Consider the following 17717-nt stretch of genomic DNA (forward strand, 5'->3'; position numbering starts at 1 on the left):
CTTTACCACCTTTGCTATATGTACTTAAATTTCAATTCCACTTATTACCTCAAGATCCAATGCCATTTTCAGGATAGTATATCTCACTGATAGAATTACAGTTTTCCATCTATAGACTCAGTGCTTAAAACCTCATATTTATCACCATTAAATTAGCACTGCCCAATTCGGAATATCTTGTTTTAATCCATTTGCAATATTGACATAAAGGTTCGATATAATGGCACCAACAGAGAGTCCTACTTACAGCCTTCAGTCCTTACAAATGCTTCCCATTACATAAGTTTGGCAACTAACAATCTGCCACATAGCCAACTATCAGGATAGCCAATTATCAGAATATAAATCGCAAATGCACCTATATATATATATATATATATACACACACACAGACAGAAAAGGACAAATAAGTAATTTCACATGTACAAAAGGACATACAAATGTTCTAATATATCATTTAACAGTCAAGGATTACCAGTTATACTGCTTATTCTTCTGAAAGACAATAGTGTCTGTCTTTAGTAGCTTTTTACAACAAAACCTGTAAGGTTTTAGTGTGTTATACTGTACTACAGACAGTTCCCCAAAACCTTTAAAAATGACATCTTGATTACAGTGGTGGTGTTTTTACAATTTTCCAGTACACCCATTTTTTGCATTATTGGCTCATTAAGTTCCATTCATTTTGATAGATTAGCATCCATTAAAAGATATAGGAAAAATGAGAAACTGCTGGAGAGGAAAAAAAGGAATCTGTATGTAGTAAATAAATATATAAATACAAGTCGAATGACATTCACTGCAATCTAAAAATGTTTAGATTTTTTTTACTGTACTGAATTTTTTGCTTGATGAGCTAACAGCATATTGAAAGATAATACTAAAAAAAAAATTACAAAAGGTTTGCCCCTTCCTCTTAGAAAATGAGAACCCCATGGATTCCTTTCTTCCTAGAAAAATCTAAGCCAAGGATGATATATAAAATGTATTAAAAAAAATACTAGCACTCATATCAGAGTGCAATCTCTAGTGATTCAGTTTCTAGCACATGCATTACACAGAATGCCTGGTTAAATCAATGAATGCTGCCTTGAAATGTATGAAAAATGAATAAAACTGCTTGTTCCCTGCACGGGGCACAAAGGCACCTGATCAGGAGGGGCCATTTCAAGACGATAATTACTAATACATTTTTATACAATGCTCTTATTCATGAAGTAAAACTTTACAAAATAGATTGCACGACTTAAAATAAACAGTAAGTCGATAAAAAAATTAACAGTAAACTGATTAGCCACTTCGCTTTGACGCACTGCTTCATGATGGTGCATCAAAGAAGGTTTGAATTATGTTGCGATATTTTTGTGCTAATTGAAAAAAAAAAATTTTTTTTTTTGAGATGCACTATTTTTATGTACACATGCATATATGTTGTATTTATATACAAAATAAATAAAAATTTCTTGAAATTAATTTCATTTTAATTTGCAAATTCTATTTTATGGGGGTGGACACTGAAATTTAACTTTGAACAAAGGTATCTCTTACCAATGGGGGTGGCCCTGCTTATACTATGGCATGAAAACACTATTCACATTACATTTTTCAGTGGAGCTGTCATCCCACACATTAGCATATGAACTTGTTATAACCAAATCAATTAATTTATTTGAAAGGATGTTGATTGGATTTTTAACAGTATAGATGTGAACACAGATTGATAAGAATATAACTATTTATTAACTTAACGCTAATATTTCGCTGATATTATATCCAGCATCTTCAGAGCATACAAACAAAGTTTGTTACAGTAGTGAGACAACCACAATCCGGTGTAACAGTGGGACTAGTATGAGTAATTGTAGCATGCAACACGAAGCCTAAAGTCGTAATTAGGCACCATCTAAGTTAAAAAAAAAAAAACATTAATTTGGTCTTAGGATGACTGTCTCCAAAATCTTTGGTAGATTTATATAGCCATACTTGTTGAGGTTTGAAGTATGTTTCAGGGCTTCTGTTGATTCCAGGAGCAACCTCTCTGACTTGTAAAAGCTTCTGTACAGTACTTTTGTTTTTTTTCCAATTGATCCTGTGTGCAGGGGTATCCAAAACATGGTCTGCCAGACCCGACTTGCCACAGCGAAAGTGGCGGATAGATTTTTTTTGTTCACCTAGGCGGATGTCCACAGCAGTTCTTCCTGTCTGTCCATAGTAGGCTTGATGACATGAACAGGGCACTTCATAGACTCCTGGATGCGATAAAGGAGAGAATCTGTCCTTAGGTGAACGGATGAGAGTTGCCAATTTCACATAAGGTTTAAATACAGTGCATAGTTGGTATTTGTCAAGCACCCTAGATATCTTTTCAGATGTGCCTTTAATGTATGGGATGGTGATAGTTTTGTTGTAGTCTTTTGTGGTAGATAGTGGTGGGGGGGGATTTTTGGGGAGTATTTAGTATTTTATCTATCTTATTCGTTGACCTAAGGACACATTCTCTCCTTTATCGCATCCAGGAGTCTATGAAGTGCCATGGCATCGAGCCTACTGTGGATATCCGCCTTGGTGAACACAAAAAATATATCCGGCATTTTCACTATGGCAAGTCGGGTCTGGCAGACCAATGCTTTGGATACCCCTGCACACACAGGATCGATTGGAAAAAAACAAAAGTACTGCACAGAAGCTTTTACAAGTCAGAGAGGTTGTTCCTGGAATCAACAGAAGCCCTGAAATACTTCAAACCTCAACAAGTATGGCTGTATAAATCTACCAAAGATTTGGGAGACAGTCATCCTAAGACCAAATTAATGTTTTTTTTTTTTTTTTTTTAACTTAGATGGCACTTGATTAGGACTTTAGTCTTTGTGTTGCATGCTACAATTACTCATACTGGTCCCACTGTTACACCGGATTGCAGTTATCTCACTACTGTAACAAATTTTGTTTGTATGCTCTGAAGATTCTGGATATAATATCAACAAAATATTAACGTTAAGTTAATAAATAGTTATTTTCTTAGCAATCTGTGTTCGCATCTAAACCGTTAAAAATCCAATCAACATGTGTGACGAACACATAAGCCTTTCTACACGATTATTCGAAAGGAATCAACTAAAAAAAATGTTTCTATGAGTGTGTGTGTTTCCCTCCTAATAGTAATCCCCAGGAGATAATTTATTCCTACATGTTCCATTGTATACAATGCATATATTACATGTAGCTTCCAAATACTGATTAACATTTACATTTCCAATTTTGTATCAATATTCATATTTACATTTATATTTTTACATCTATATGTACATATTCTTTACACAGTGGTTTAGCTAGAGCTTTAGCAGCCCAGGGCAGTCCCTGAGTTTGCCGCCCCTCTCAATACACACCAAAAATACTACAAAAAGTCAAAACGACGTATAGGAAAATAAATTAAAATATTATGTTTATTTTTGAAGTAAAACTTTAATTTCAACATTCTAAAATGTTATTTTTCTTGTTTTTCTGTTAGCAAAATCGATGACATTGGCGAAGTCTATTTCATAATAATGTAGATAATTCTCAATCTATTTTATTTAGAAAAACTCCTCTCACAACTAACAACACTTACAGCAATTGTGAGGAAAATTCACAGTAGCATTGCAATATTTGGAAATGAATTTTTGAGACTGCATTTTAGAATTAACTGCAAAAGTTCAAAGTACTGCTCCCTCCCCAGCTACGCCTCTGCCTTTACATCCATATTTATATTTGTATTTTTAGTGGAGCTGTCATCCCATATATTAGCATATGAACTTCTAACAACCAAATCAATTAATTTATTCAAAAAAAATCAATTTAAAAAAAGTGTGTCAGTAGATGTGTACATATATTTACGTAATTTATGTTACTTTACAACGACTGGTAGTTGATCTTATTGGCAAATTTAATTAGTTCTGAGTAATACTTTTCGATAAGTCTCTGTTTTGACATTGGGCATTTGTCTCCAGAAGCAATGATGTGTTGCATTAGGAGCATGCGGATGGAGTCCAGTAGCTGACAGTCGTAAAGTATGTGGTCAACAGTCTGTTGAAGGTGTGGACTACAAATACATGATGGTGATTCCAGGATATGGAATCTATGTAAGTAGTGTCTGAGTTTTCTGTGTCCCGTTAGTAGCATGGTTAAACCTGAAGAAATGGCTTGTCTTTTCAGCCGGAGCCTGCTTCTGATGCTAGGAAAGAATTCTTTTGTTGTTGATCCTTTTTTTTGATGTTTTCCATTCTTCTTCCCACAAGTCTAGGCTTCTTTCTTCTGCAAATGTTTTTATAGCAGATTTCGAGTACTTTTGGTAACTTGTTTCTAGTCGTTCGTTTCTAGCTGCTTCTTTAGCCAACTGATCTGCTCTCTCATTTCCTGCTACCGCAGTATGCGCGTTCATCCAGCAGAACTTGATTTCCCATCCCGATAGAGTGAGATTCCATACCAGCTTTCCTGTCTGTTCTATTAACGCTATATGGTTGTTCTGGTTTTTTATGCCATCTATAGTGTTTCTACTATCACTGTAAATTGTTGCTGTCTTTTGATGAGAGGTGTTGACTTCTAATTCCTGGAGATATGTAAGTAAACGAACTATAGCAAGTTGTTCTGCTTGGTTGTTGAAACAGAGAGGATGCAGTCTAGAGCAGCATTCTTGTATAATGGACTGCCTGTTATATGTAATGAAAGAACAGCCGACATTCCCTCCAGGTTTTGCTTCCATCAGTGTATATATGGAATTCGTCACTTTTAGAGCTTTGCTTCTCCTTAATATTTGTTTTCTTTGCTGGGTGAGGCCACTTACTGTAGTGAAGTGGACATTCGTAGCAATTTGGATCAATGTTGGGATTTCTGTTATATCTTCCAGAAGTGACTTTGTATATTAGGGATAATTCTAGTATTTTCAGACAGATCGGTGTTGGAGCTGCAATAATGCAAGCTACCGTGAAAGATATTGTCCTGTATCATTTAATTATAAGGCATAAGGCTATAAGGCATTGAACTCTGTTTAGCTTTTGTCAATTTTTCTTTGATTTTAGTGAATGTTTCCAGGCAGGTGCAGCATAAGATATTAATGGTAGTATAGCTCCGGTATATATTGTTTTCAGCACTCATTGGTCTAATCCCCACTTAATCCTGGCTGCCTTTGCTAAAAGGTTTACAATTTGTAAGCTTTTTTCGGCAACATATGAGATGTGCTTGTTGAAGGTAAATCTTTCATCTATTATTACTCCTAGGTATTTTAGCTCACTGGCTACCTCGAGAAGTTCTCAGTTTAGGAAGAACGTAACAGGTTGTTTTGATTTTTTATGTGAGATGTGGAGCACTTTAGACTTGCTACTGTTGAATGTAACTTTCTTCTCACGTGCCCACTCTGCAATGTTAAAAAGTTCTTCGTTGGCAGTTAATTGAAGTTGTAAGCTGTCACATCCCTGAATCGTTATCATCGCATCATCGGCAAAAGCTATGACTTTTGTTTCGGTAGTGAAAGGAAGTCTTAATAGCGAGTTGTACTGGATGTTCCAGAAGCCTGGCCCACAGAAGGAGCCTTGCAGGGAGCCTCGTTTGACTTCTTTCATTACCACTGTAGTTATTAATGTCATGGTTGCTCTTCTGTCTGTAAAATAATTTCTTGTAAGATCGAGTAAGTTTTTTGGGTATTTTAAATCTCTTAATCGATTGATTATGGCTGGCCACCATGCAGCATCGAAAGCTCCTTGTACAGTGAGTGAGATCAGTAGTACGTCTTTTTTTTTTTTTACTGTACACTGCCTTTTGTGAACTCTTTAACCTCCATAATTGCATCTACTATGCTGGATTCAGGTCTAAATGCATCATGATTGCTGCTTAATAGGTTTCTTGAGTAGACATAGTGCATTATTCTATGTTTTGAATTTTGAGTTGTTTGCAGTAGCTGTATGTTGGGCAGTCTTTGCAGTCGTTTTTGGTTTGGCATGCTTGTTGGCAATTTATGCAACTCATCTCAGACTTATTTCATGGGCACTCACTGAACTTATGTTCTTTAGAGCAGAATGGACAGGTGGTTTTTCCCCTGCAGTCTTGTGATGGTGAAACTTATTACAGTTAAAGCACCTCAGAACGCTTATGTAGTCTGCACAGTGGCAAATTCTCCATAGCATTTTAACATCAGTTTTCAGCAGTCTGGTCCTCACTGTTGGATCAACTTCTATAATCAGGTTTCTTTTGTTCGTTTTTTTCATTTGTCATGACAAATTTCTATGTCATCTTTGTGTTGCCGATGAAGAGTTCTTCATTCTGCATACAGATTGAGTCTATTGCGTTGTTCGTATCAATTTCACTGTGAATATCATATATTATCAGCCTTGGAAGATGTTTCTTATTGGGATTTGCTATTAATGTGTCTTTGCATTCCTTAGATATTTCGTTATGTAGCAAGTCTATATCAGTCTTTTCTTTGGATTCAATTAACACTCTTCCGTTATTAATATTTTTTATTTTTCTTGGGTCTAGTTTTTCATTTATAAGATTTTTGGTTTCTTTGCTGTTTAGTTGAGCTATCGGTTTTATATTAAATAATGGCAAGGATTGTTTTTGGATTCATCTTTGTTTTTAGAGTTGTTTTTAACAAACTTGCAAGTATAGCTGAATAGGCTGAGCTAAGTTAGCCTGTCTCTGGTTGTTTCTAGTAGGCTATTGTTCTATCGATACTTTAGTTGCATTTTTCATTTTATTGAATACCTTCGTTAGTTCACTCACTGCAGTTAGTATGTCCTTTTTTAATAATTTCTTAAATTGGTTTTACTTTGGTAATGTTAAGCAAATCTAGGGCTTTTTTCAACTCTAATTCATCCTGTGCCGCCATCTTAATGTTACTTAAAGTTGTGTATTATAGCTTTCCTGTTGAACTGCTACACTTTCTAAGATACAAAGTTCAAGATAGTGTACTTACAGTTTTCCTGCTTGTTCCTAAATGTGACACTTCCGTTGATTTAGGCTTCAGAGGGTTGTTTCTTGTGTCCTTTATATACCTCCCAGTGGCAGCAGTTGGGAGGGGGGGGGAGGTGTTAGCCCTTGCTGTAGCAGCTAATTCTATTATGACCATGAAAAGTGTTTTACCTTGGGTATAATATATATGTTAAAGATACCAAATAATTTTATAACCTTGGTTTTAATCTTTTTTCCCAAGTAAGCAAACAGACATATAAGTCAAGTTTGCGACTGAATGTGGTTGTTGGCAATTTAAAGTCTTGAATCACGTTCAGGCACAAACTTGACTTACTTGTCAAGTAAGTCAAGTTGGGAAAAAGGATTAAAACCAAGGTTATAAAATTACTTGGTATCTTTAACATATCTATTATGACTGGGACATTGTCTTTGAGGTAGCTGAACAACAGATAGTCTGACCAGCAGTATTCAGTTCAAAAAGATGGAATAAAATTTCAGTCATACGTGCCTAGAACTATGAAACTACAGAGTAAATTACTCAATGTTAGATAGAACACTATACGAGCCATCAGTTGATACTAGATACATCCAGTTTTTCTGTTCAAAACCACACAAAATCAAGGTAAAAGCAGGAGCAATTTCAGGCATGTCAGTTTGCTTCCGAGCTTGTGCGACTCTTATGTGTGTGTAAAATAGAAAACGCTTATTTTACAGATCTCTAGTGCTAATGGAGTGGAGTGAAAGTTTTTCCATGATTACTTAATTAGGAAGAGGATATGGTGACGTCAGTTCCCTTAATTGTTCTTCTTGAGCAGGAATTAGATTTATAAGGTTTCAAGATATTGCATGCAAGAATTTGCAGAATTTTAATTCAAAATTCTGCAACTGAGAGTGAGAGAGAGATGAAAATTCTAATACCATTGATATTACATTGAAATATATGATAAACATGAAGTGTATGAGGAGTGATGTAATTTATCCATATTGACATCATCATCTAATTCCTAATATTTACCCTCAAGGGTATGATAGTACTAAATGAAAAATTTACATCATTACTAACTTCCTATCTGCAATTTTCCTCCAAATCAATATATTACCTGTCAATGCTCCAACATTGTCATACCTTATATTTCTATCTTCTAAGGCACTTTTTACCATATCAATCCACCTATACCTTGGTCTTCCTCTGAGTCTTTTCCCTGCCAACCTGGCAGAGAACACTTGTTTTGCTAATTTTTCCTCTCCCATTCTGTTTAAGTGACCATACCACATGAGATTAGCTCTGCTAACACATTCCTGGATGGTAACAATGTCAAGTTCTTTCCTAATATCCTCGTTTTTAATACGATATTGCCATTGATGCCATCTATTCATATCTTTCTCAAGATACTCATATCTGTGGTCTCTAATCTTTGATCAAGTGTTTTACTTCTAACCCAGTTCTCAGATCCATAAGTTAAAACTGGTTTGAACACTGTCTGTATACAGATAATTTAGTGTTTGGACTAATTTCTCTCTTATTCTATAGGTTCTCCACTCACAAAGCAGTTAATATTGTCAATGCTTCTGCCTATTTTCATTGTCTTTGTCTTGTTATTGCTGACCTTCCTATTATATCTATTACAACAGTTATTCAATTTAGTCAGATAATCTTGCAGACTTGTAGCAGATTTATTTAGAAGTATAACATCATCTGCATAAAGCAAAGAGCTCAAATTAACATCTCCAATTTTGATATCAGATTCAATACCACTTTCTTTCATAATGTGATCCACATAAATAATGAATAACAGAGGGGATAATGTACATCCATGTCTGACACAAGATTTAACATTAAACCATTTTCCTGTACTTCCTTCAATTCTAACTGCTGACTTACAATGCAAATAAAGACTAAGTATTACCCCACTGACACCATACAACTGTAGCGTTTTGAATAGCTTCTGTCTTGGTACCTTGTCATATGCTTTTTCCAGATCTACAAAACTTAAATACAGATCTTTGTTATATTCCCATGATTTCTCAACTATTTGCAGTAAAGTGAAAATCTGATCTTGATAGCCTTTATTTGGACTGATTCCAGCTTGTTCTTCACCAAGCTTCTCTTCCACAATCCTTCTCAACCATTTCTCAAGTATACTTGTATATATCTTACTAGGAACACTCAGTAGAGAAATATCTCTGTAATTCTCACATTCGGTTTTATTTCCCTTTTTATATATTGATACTAACAGAGCTCTACTCCAATCATCTGGAATTCGTGCCTCTGTCCAGGCCCTCTGAACTATGCCGTGCAGCCACTGTAAGACTTTCATACCTCTATACTTGAGCATTTCTGGTCGAATATCATCTACTCCAGCTACCTATTCACATTTCAGACTTTTGATGGCTTTTTTCTACTTCAAGTATGGATATGTATTCCTGATTATATGACTGGTCAGTGTTTTTTTTTATCACTGTGCTATCATCACTGCTAGTTTCATTTGGCAATTTTTCAAAGTAATTACTTCATACTTCAAGGATATCTTTTTTTTTCCAGTTTTCATATCACCTTTATATCTCTAATTCCATTTACAGCACTCTTTCCTCCATTTCTGAGCTTCTTCAACAATCTCCAGAATGTCTTGCCACCTTCTTGATAATTATTTTCTATGTGCTTACCAATGTCCTCCCATACTTTTGTTTAGCTAGTTTTACACAGTGTTTAGCTTTCTTACATTTGTCTCTGTATTCTCTATGAGCATAAGCTGACTAATTTGCTAGGAACTTTTGATATGCTTTCTTCTTTTCCTTTACTGTCTGTTTAACTTCCTATGTCCACCATCGAGTTCTGATTTTTCTATCCTTGCAGACAACCTCACCACATGCCTCTCTGGCAGAATCAATGTTTTCTTCAGAGTTTGCCAATGAATCTCCAAGGCTTGATTCCTGTTTTCAAACTCTTCCATTTTTTCTTCAATGATGGTGTATTTTAGTCTGCAGTTCACATCTGAGAGCTGCTCATCTTTTAATCGCTTTAAAACTTTCTTACATGTATTAAATTCTTTTCTGTATTAAATTCAATTTTATCCTGCTCAAGACTAAATGGTGATCACTTCCAATTTCAAATCCTCTGTACACTCTAGTGTCCTGCACCAGAGAGTAAACATCACTATGAACAATAACACAGTCAATGAGACTTTTCTTATTCCTTGCATCTTCTCTCCATGTGAATTCATGCACATTTTTATGTTGGAACATGGTGTTAGTAATAATCAATCCATGTCCTGAGTAGAAATCCAACAAGTATTTGCCATTATTATTAGCTTTGCTCTTTTCTCCAAATTTTCCCAAAATAGTTTTGTATGTCTGACAATCATTTCACTACTCTGCTATTTAGATCCTCAACAAGGACCAACTTTTCATTTTTCATTGTGTCAGTTGCTTTCTCTAAATCCTAAAAAAATTCCTCCACTTCTACCTTAGCAGAACCTTCTGTGGAACCATTGGAACAAATAAGTCTCATTGTCCAATTCCCCATTCTGATATTTGCCCACATCACTCTACTTGAAATTGCTTGCCATTCAAGAAGATTAGCCTTGTATTCAGTGTTGAATACTATGGGTACTCCTTTTTCTTGATTGTCATTGTCTGAATATAACATTTTGTATTTATTGCTCAGAAAGTTCTCATCAGTTTTTGCCTTTTTTGTATCAGTCACCCCTATTATATCGATCTGGTACTTATCCAATTGCTCAGCTACATCCATTTCTTAGCCATTCAGGCTCCTTATGTTGATAGTACCAATCTTGAGCTCTGGTGATATAGAGTTGGGGTGTTTCAGGGTTTGTTCCAGTAGCTGACTTTTCGCTGTTCGCCCTGGTTCCCTGGTAAAAACAATGGGGACCATTGTTTTTACAGGCCATGCTCCAGCCAGCATGAAATTTTGTCATATTATACCATCATTTAATATTGTGGTTTAAGCCAATAAGAATACAATTTGGTCGGCTAAAATCCCAAATTGTAAGCTCATCCTCATTTGTTCAGTATCCAGATAAATATCTAAAAGGGTGCACCACGAGAAGGTGAATACTGAACATTAGGTCAGAAGCCCTGGTCGGTTCTCCACATTCCTTTAAAGGTTATGTGGAAGTCTCCTCTCAGTTATACAGCTTTGACCCTTAAGCACCCCCCTCCATATTGACATTGATGTGATTAATACTTAAGTGTTGATTTAAGCTCATAATTAAGGTTAATGAAATAAAAGTGCCTTCATAGTGCAATTAGAAGAACAGCAGAACATGGGCTATTTGACTGGAAAAGACCTGTGTTTGATTCTCATTATGATGAATCTTTATATGGACTTTTTCAATTGAAGGTGAGTTAGCTGATCTCATACAGAGTTAGCAGGATGGGTAGTAGTAGTGTCGTGTGTATTTGAAGAATTAAGTAGTAGGGAAAACAGTGAGATGCGTGTGTAGCAGAGTAGAGTAGAAAGCTCTACTGTGATGATTCCTTGGAGGTGTCATGTAATAATAATAAAAAAATAATAAAAATAATAATACAATGAGACTGATTTCTGGCACAATTAAATCAACACCCCCACACTGGCTTCCAGCTCTTAGCAACATTGTTTCACCGAATCTGTGCAGGACTAAGGCTCTCTTACAGGAGTATAAGAAAATCTTGGAGAACACAGCCCTACCAATACATTTAGATCTCCCAGACTTAAGTGTATGACGATTGAGATCAAGACCTACTACCACAATTAGTCCAACTACTACTACAATCTAACTTTGACCTGAAGCAAAAGTGGCAAGAACAGTGGGAGAGCCAGACAGATTACATCACAAAATTTTCTCTCAAAGAATTACAAGAAAGTTTTGATGCTTGCTCACACCTCCCACGAAAATCCTGGACTCAGCTTAATAGAATACGAACTGGTCATGGTGTATGTGTGAACATGCTTTTTAAATGGGGTAAAAGACCATTCCCGCATTGTGATTGTGGAGCTCAAAGACAAACTGTGGACCATATTGTGACTCCGTGTTATCTCAGAGCATATTCAGGAGACAAATTGGACTTTTTAAGTGCTACACCCGAAGCTGTAACTATCTGACCAATATGGATGTAACCATTTAATTTTATTGGTTTTTAAAATGACTTTTAATTTTATATGTTTTTAAAGTGACAGTGTATTGTATTGTATATTTTGTTATTCATGCCATATGAATAAATAAATAAATAATAAAAAAAAGCAAAATGAAATAATTAAACATTTAATAGTTACAATATTTTGTTTCTGTCACAGAGACATCATCTGGGATACAACATAAAAACTGTAATATTCAGGAAATACAAATGTTAGCCTAAAAGCCCAAATGGCTTTCATTCCAATGCTAAAAACATTAATAAAATAGTTGTTCCTCTTGCCACCTCATATATTCCTCAACATACATGATTAGTGTAATGTTATCACTATTCCATATATCCAAGATGCCTCTGAAAAAATACCCAGAACTTTAAAAAAATATAATCTCTTCACAGCTTTCAAACCTCATATTAAGCTAGATGCCCTTATCCTCTCTCTGTTCCAGGTATATATATATATATATATATATATATATATATAAGGTTTCTCGTTCTCTCAACTTGTCAAACATTATTATGGACAAACTGGAAGATCTACTAACACCTTTGCCATTACGAACAGAAAAACTGCATCCACTGACATAATTAAGGTGAGTCAGTGTAGCTAACCTTACTTCCGATATCTTGTACAGAATCAAACGGTAAAAACTAGATTGCTTTACCACAATAAATACAAACCTGACGGGTATATATATATATATATATATACATATATATATATATATATATCAACAGCATATTTAAACAAAACCAACCAAATCTAAATTACTATGATTATGTTAAACGTCCCAAGATTTGGGAAACATTAATTCTTAGGCCTCCAGACCAATAGCAAAGGCTAGCTACCAGCATCCATAGAGAGCATCCCTCTTTAGCCTTTAGGCTTCTAGTCTAACATTTTCCAATTATTGTTTGTGTATTTTTGTGTGTTCCTACAATTGCTATATTGTGGCCAAGATGATGCCTCATGACAAAGAACTGGAACTATTAAACCTATAGTTAATTATTTCATTGTGCTGTTTTCCTCCCATTAAACTTAATTTTGAGCAATGTGAATAAATGTGGTGATTTGACCATTATGATTCACTAAGAAAATTTTAGGTTTGCAATTCAATCAAGAAAACAAACCGCTACTGAAAAATACTTTCATGATATCCATCCTCATATGGCATTTCCAGGGACATCAAGAATATTAAACCATAATAAATGAAAGCAAATTGAGGAAATGAGATGCTTGGGAAAATATATGGCCAATTGATCATTACTGAACTACTTGTGGCCAGATGAAATGACCCGAGTTTCATAGGGAGAGGAAGTGATGGAGAAAATACAGATTTTCTCCATCAAATGTTACAAGATAGTAACATTTGATAACCTTTCATCCATGTTCATTATAAGCATGGCTAATAGAGTTGATAGGCTTTCATCCATCCTCATAACAAGCATTCCATAGATATGTTGGTGTGATAGAAACATAAATTACCGAAGTGATTTGACAGGATAGCTGTAGAAAAATTTTACTACATGTTTGGAGAGGTGGGGAAAGAACTTGCAGATCATCTTTGAAAACTAAATAAAAGATATTGGTCAGGAATCGAATTTTTTTTTGTTTTTGTTTGCTGCATGAATAGATGGAATGAAATGTAAGATAGTGCTTGGCACACATTTTCATGAATAAGTTCAGACAGTATGACAGGCACTGTATGGGCTCTTAATTGTTGTTTGGAATTACAGCCAAAGCATCTAGGGTTATAAGTTCATTATATTATGACTGTTAACTGTGTGCACTTTCTGATCAGTTTTCTTGTTTGTAGGATAAAAAAAACCCAAGTTTTTTTTTTTTCTTTTGGGAGAAACCATGCAACCTCATATGAAACCTACTAATTTGTCTTCTGCCGAGTATGTAGAATGGCTTTTTGTTTCCTAGGTAAGATTCGAATCTTGGCCTGTCCAAAAGAAAAACGGTATCGTCAATACCAAGTTACAGATTCCATTATATGGGCATTCGTGATAAGTTCTAGGTCTCCATAGAGATGCATGAATACTATTATTACTACTAATAATATCATCACTCCTTAAAACATCGTTTGGGAAATAAATTCTTACTAAACTGATAGCCAAAATTATTAGTCATACCTGGGTGCCATTGTAAAGCTAATTTTCGATAAGCTTTCTTGAGGTCCTCAGGGGATGCATCCATTGACAAGCCAAGAACTTCGTAATGGCACTTCATTTTGATTTCTTGTTTTGATATTCACTTTTCATACATTTGTAGAAATCTTCGTAAATATTACATATAATCCGGATGATAAACATAAACTTACCCCGCATATAAACTCTTAAAATTTATGACAAACTAGTCATAAAAATAATAAAATAAACCAACTAATAATCGAGTATATAATATTAGTCTTTTGGGGCATTAAAAAATAATAACCACAGTAAGCATTCAAGCCCATTATTTTCATTTACATTATGGTCACATTTCCTACAGCGACAAATCACACCGCATGCCCAGTTTCTTTTTTGCTTTCTTTTTGTTTTCGATTATATATAAAGTAATATATACAGCCCAAACAAGCCCACAGTGAAGTACTATAAATCTTAATTCTCTGTTATCTTTTTAAAAGTTAAAACTTAATGTCCATGTCAATGGATCTTATAACATAGCTGTTTTGTACAAGGAACAAAATGACCATACTATAAAGCCTATCATCATCATCATCACCGCCACCACTGAATTTCATTGTCTTTTGCATTCTACGATGAACAATGATGTTTTGTTCACTGCCTTTCATCTAGTGGACAGCAGAAAGATACTGATAATCGGAAATTAACACCCCGCATAAAAAATAACCAGTGTTACCAGTCTATCTATTAAAAATAATTGTAATTTGATTCTATTATATGGATACTATAATATCTTGATTAACATTTTAAGACCAAACATTTATTACAAACTCATGCTTAAAAATATAGATGATAATCCTGTATATATTGCAACAAATATAGTATCAACAAATGATAGTACATTCGTATGTGAAACATTTAGACCATGATTTCGCATAACCAGCAATGGCATTTCTAGAAGAAAAAAAAACATGAATGAAAAGGAAAATAATAAAAGACAGAAGTCGTTGTCTATATCCAATACTGCATTTGAAAACTCACAAAATGGATTAAGTGACTCAGAGATAAACAGTTCTAGGAAACCAAAGGTCGATATCAGTTATTCTAAGGATAAATTCAAGGAAAAAAAGACTTTTCCAAAAGAGATAGATTTTGTATGAATAAATAAATCAGAATTTAAATAAATATCAATAAATTATAAGATAGAGGTATCACTCTTCAATTCAGTAGGCAAATAGTATCAATTACAGTTTTATTTTGAGGATGTAATGAAAATAAATCCAGCCTCCGTAGCTCAGTCGGTATAGATGATGCTCTTTGGTAGGAAAGACCCTGGTTCGATTTCCGTCCAAGATGTGAGGAGCCTTTATCTGGACGCTTTTGAATAAAGGTGAGTTAGCCGGTCTCATAAGCTAGGAGGTTTTTTCACCCAGAAATCCGAATTCCGCCCAGAACAAGCAGAATTTTTGCTTGTTCTGGGGGAAGAGGCAAACCTGCCTATTCAACACAATCATCTACAAGCATAAGACTTACCGGAAGGCATAGAACTAACCACGTTATCCTGGAAGCAGTCGCGGTTTCAAATCGTAATAGGTCATGCTTGATACGAACGTAACGAGCCACTAGGCCTAATACGTGAAAGGAGAAGAGGAGAATGAAAATAAATCAGTTTATTTATTTATATACCGATAGTAATTAAAAATAGTAACGCTTCTTTTAGCAATAAAAAGAAATAGGGAAGATGAAACTCTCATCCTGAACAAATTTTAACTTTTTATAAGCCTTTCTTCGATCTGTTCACGAGTTAGTCAATTTCTGGTACCGGCAAGTGGGTTTTTCCCGGAAAACTCAGATTTTTCTCCCTGTAAACTCAAGAAAATCGACTGAAGAACATGCATTATTACAGATAATAACACATCACGTTAGTTTAGGGTTCACTTTAGGAAATTGCTATCTATCCGGTCTGCTTCAATATTCATCAACCATAGTAAATTCATGGATACTAATCACCATCATCATCCTGATAAAATCAAGAGACTCGTCGCGGAAGGTCATACTCTCACACAAACATCTAGTCATACCTTGACATAATTACATTGATTGTCTTTGCAGTCGCCACACATTCAGACAATGCATTCCATCACTCTCCATGCAAGAAAACTACTTCCCACCCTCTTGCTTATCCTCCTTGTACAGCTTTCAGGGAATGTTCTCTTCTTTTCTTCATCCAACCATTCTATGAAAAATTCCATCCACATTAATCTCATAATTACTCCTCACCACCTTATATGTCTCGATCATGTCGCCCCTTACTCCAATCGACTAGGATATGTAATTTGAATTCTCTCTATCTGTCTGCATACTCCATTCCATAGACCTGAAACCACTCTACTCAGTTATCTCTGATCCCTTTCTAACATATCTTCATGCTTAGAGCTGTGCATAGTTAATCCATATGTGTCAGCTTCCAAATCGGTTTGAACTCACCAGTTCTCATCTGATCATTGAAATTAACCCCAACCAGGCACAGCAATACTTCGGAGAGTAAACACCTGGAAACCTTTGGTGCTGCTGGCATGAATTTTTTTATGAGTTCCTTGATGGTGAATGGTTTCAAGAAGAGGTATGATGTGTGTGTTTTTTTGTATAATGGTTGAATTTAGTAGTCCCACGATGAGTCTTCAGACTCCATGGAGAGGCCGTAAAATAATAATAATATGTGGTGTGATCAAAGCCTTATACAATAAAATCATAACATCCTTATATTTGCATGTTATACAAAAGTATTTGGTGTCCTATTTTAAAAAAGTATTTTAAAATTTGGACACCAAATTTTAAAACATTACACTTTGCTTGCTACATTGAATTGGCATCTTTATCCACTCGCCCATTCATACAATCTATTCAAGTTCATTTGCAAGGCCACAGCATCTACTGCTCAAAGATCTCTTCAACTGCAACTCCTATGGCCTTATTTACATAAAGTTTACTTGATTTTTATGATGAATTTTCCTGTCACGTCTATGATCTATTTCGATGAATTGCAGGATAAAACCTCTTGTTTTAAGAGAAATAATCCATTGTTTACTTCAACTCAGACCCCCCGAAATATTCTGTTATATATATTATCTTCTCTAACGTCTTTTTAGAGCCTGTGTAGCTCAGTGAATGTGGCGTTTGCATACCACGGTGCTTGGCCGCACGAAGGAAGACTTGGTTTCGAGTCTAGTCGGCGACTAGAGGAAATTTTTCTAAGCCTCTTTTCGACCGGTTCCCGAGTTAGTCGATCTCTGGCACTGGCAAGCGGGTTTTTTCTCCCGGAAACTCGGGTTTTTCGTCCCGTAAAGTCTAGAAAATCGACCGTAGAATCCACATTATTTCAGACATTAAATATATTGTGTTATGGTTAAGGACCACGAGATCGCGGCACATTTTAGCCTTCTCTCTTCACTGTGTACCGCTTAATTAGTGATAGCCTTGGGCCATCTATCTCTGATTGATGGAGTTTGAAC

General features: G+C 35.2%; 1 protein-coding gene across 1 annotated transcript in view; it reads right to left on the minus strand.

Moving 5' to 3' along the window:
* LOC150108623 (dnaJ homolog subfamily C member 21) overlaps nt 1–14535 on the minus strand; it is a 308358-nt gene extending 293823 nt beyond the window's left edge. The window contains exon 1 of the mRNA XM_090416082.1: nt 14212–14535. Coding sequence (XP_090272208.1) covers nt 14212–14308 — 97 coding nt within the window. The 5' untranslated portion in view covers nt 14309–14535. The remainder of the gene's footprint in view (nt 1–14211) is intronic.
* Nucleotides 14536–17717: the final 3182 nt, after the last annotated feature.

This window comes from Typopeltis vanoorti, chromosome 3 (assembly GCF_054136105.1).
Source record: "Typopeltis vanoorti isolate ZY-2024b chromosome 3, IOZ_Tvanoo_1.0, whole genome shotgun sequence".
NCBI lineage: Eukaryota > Metazoa > Arthropoda > Arachnida > Uropygi > Thelyphonidae > Typopeltis > Typopeltis vanoorti.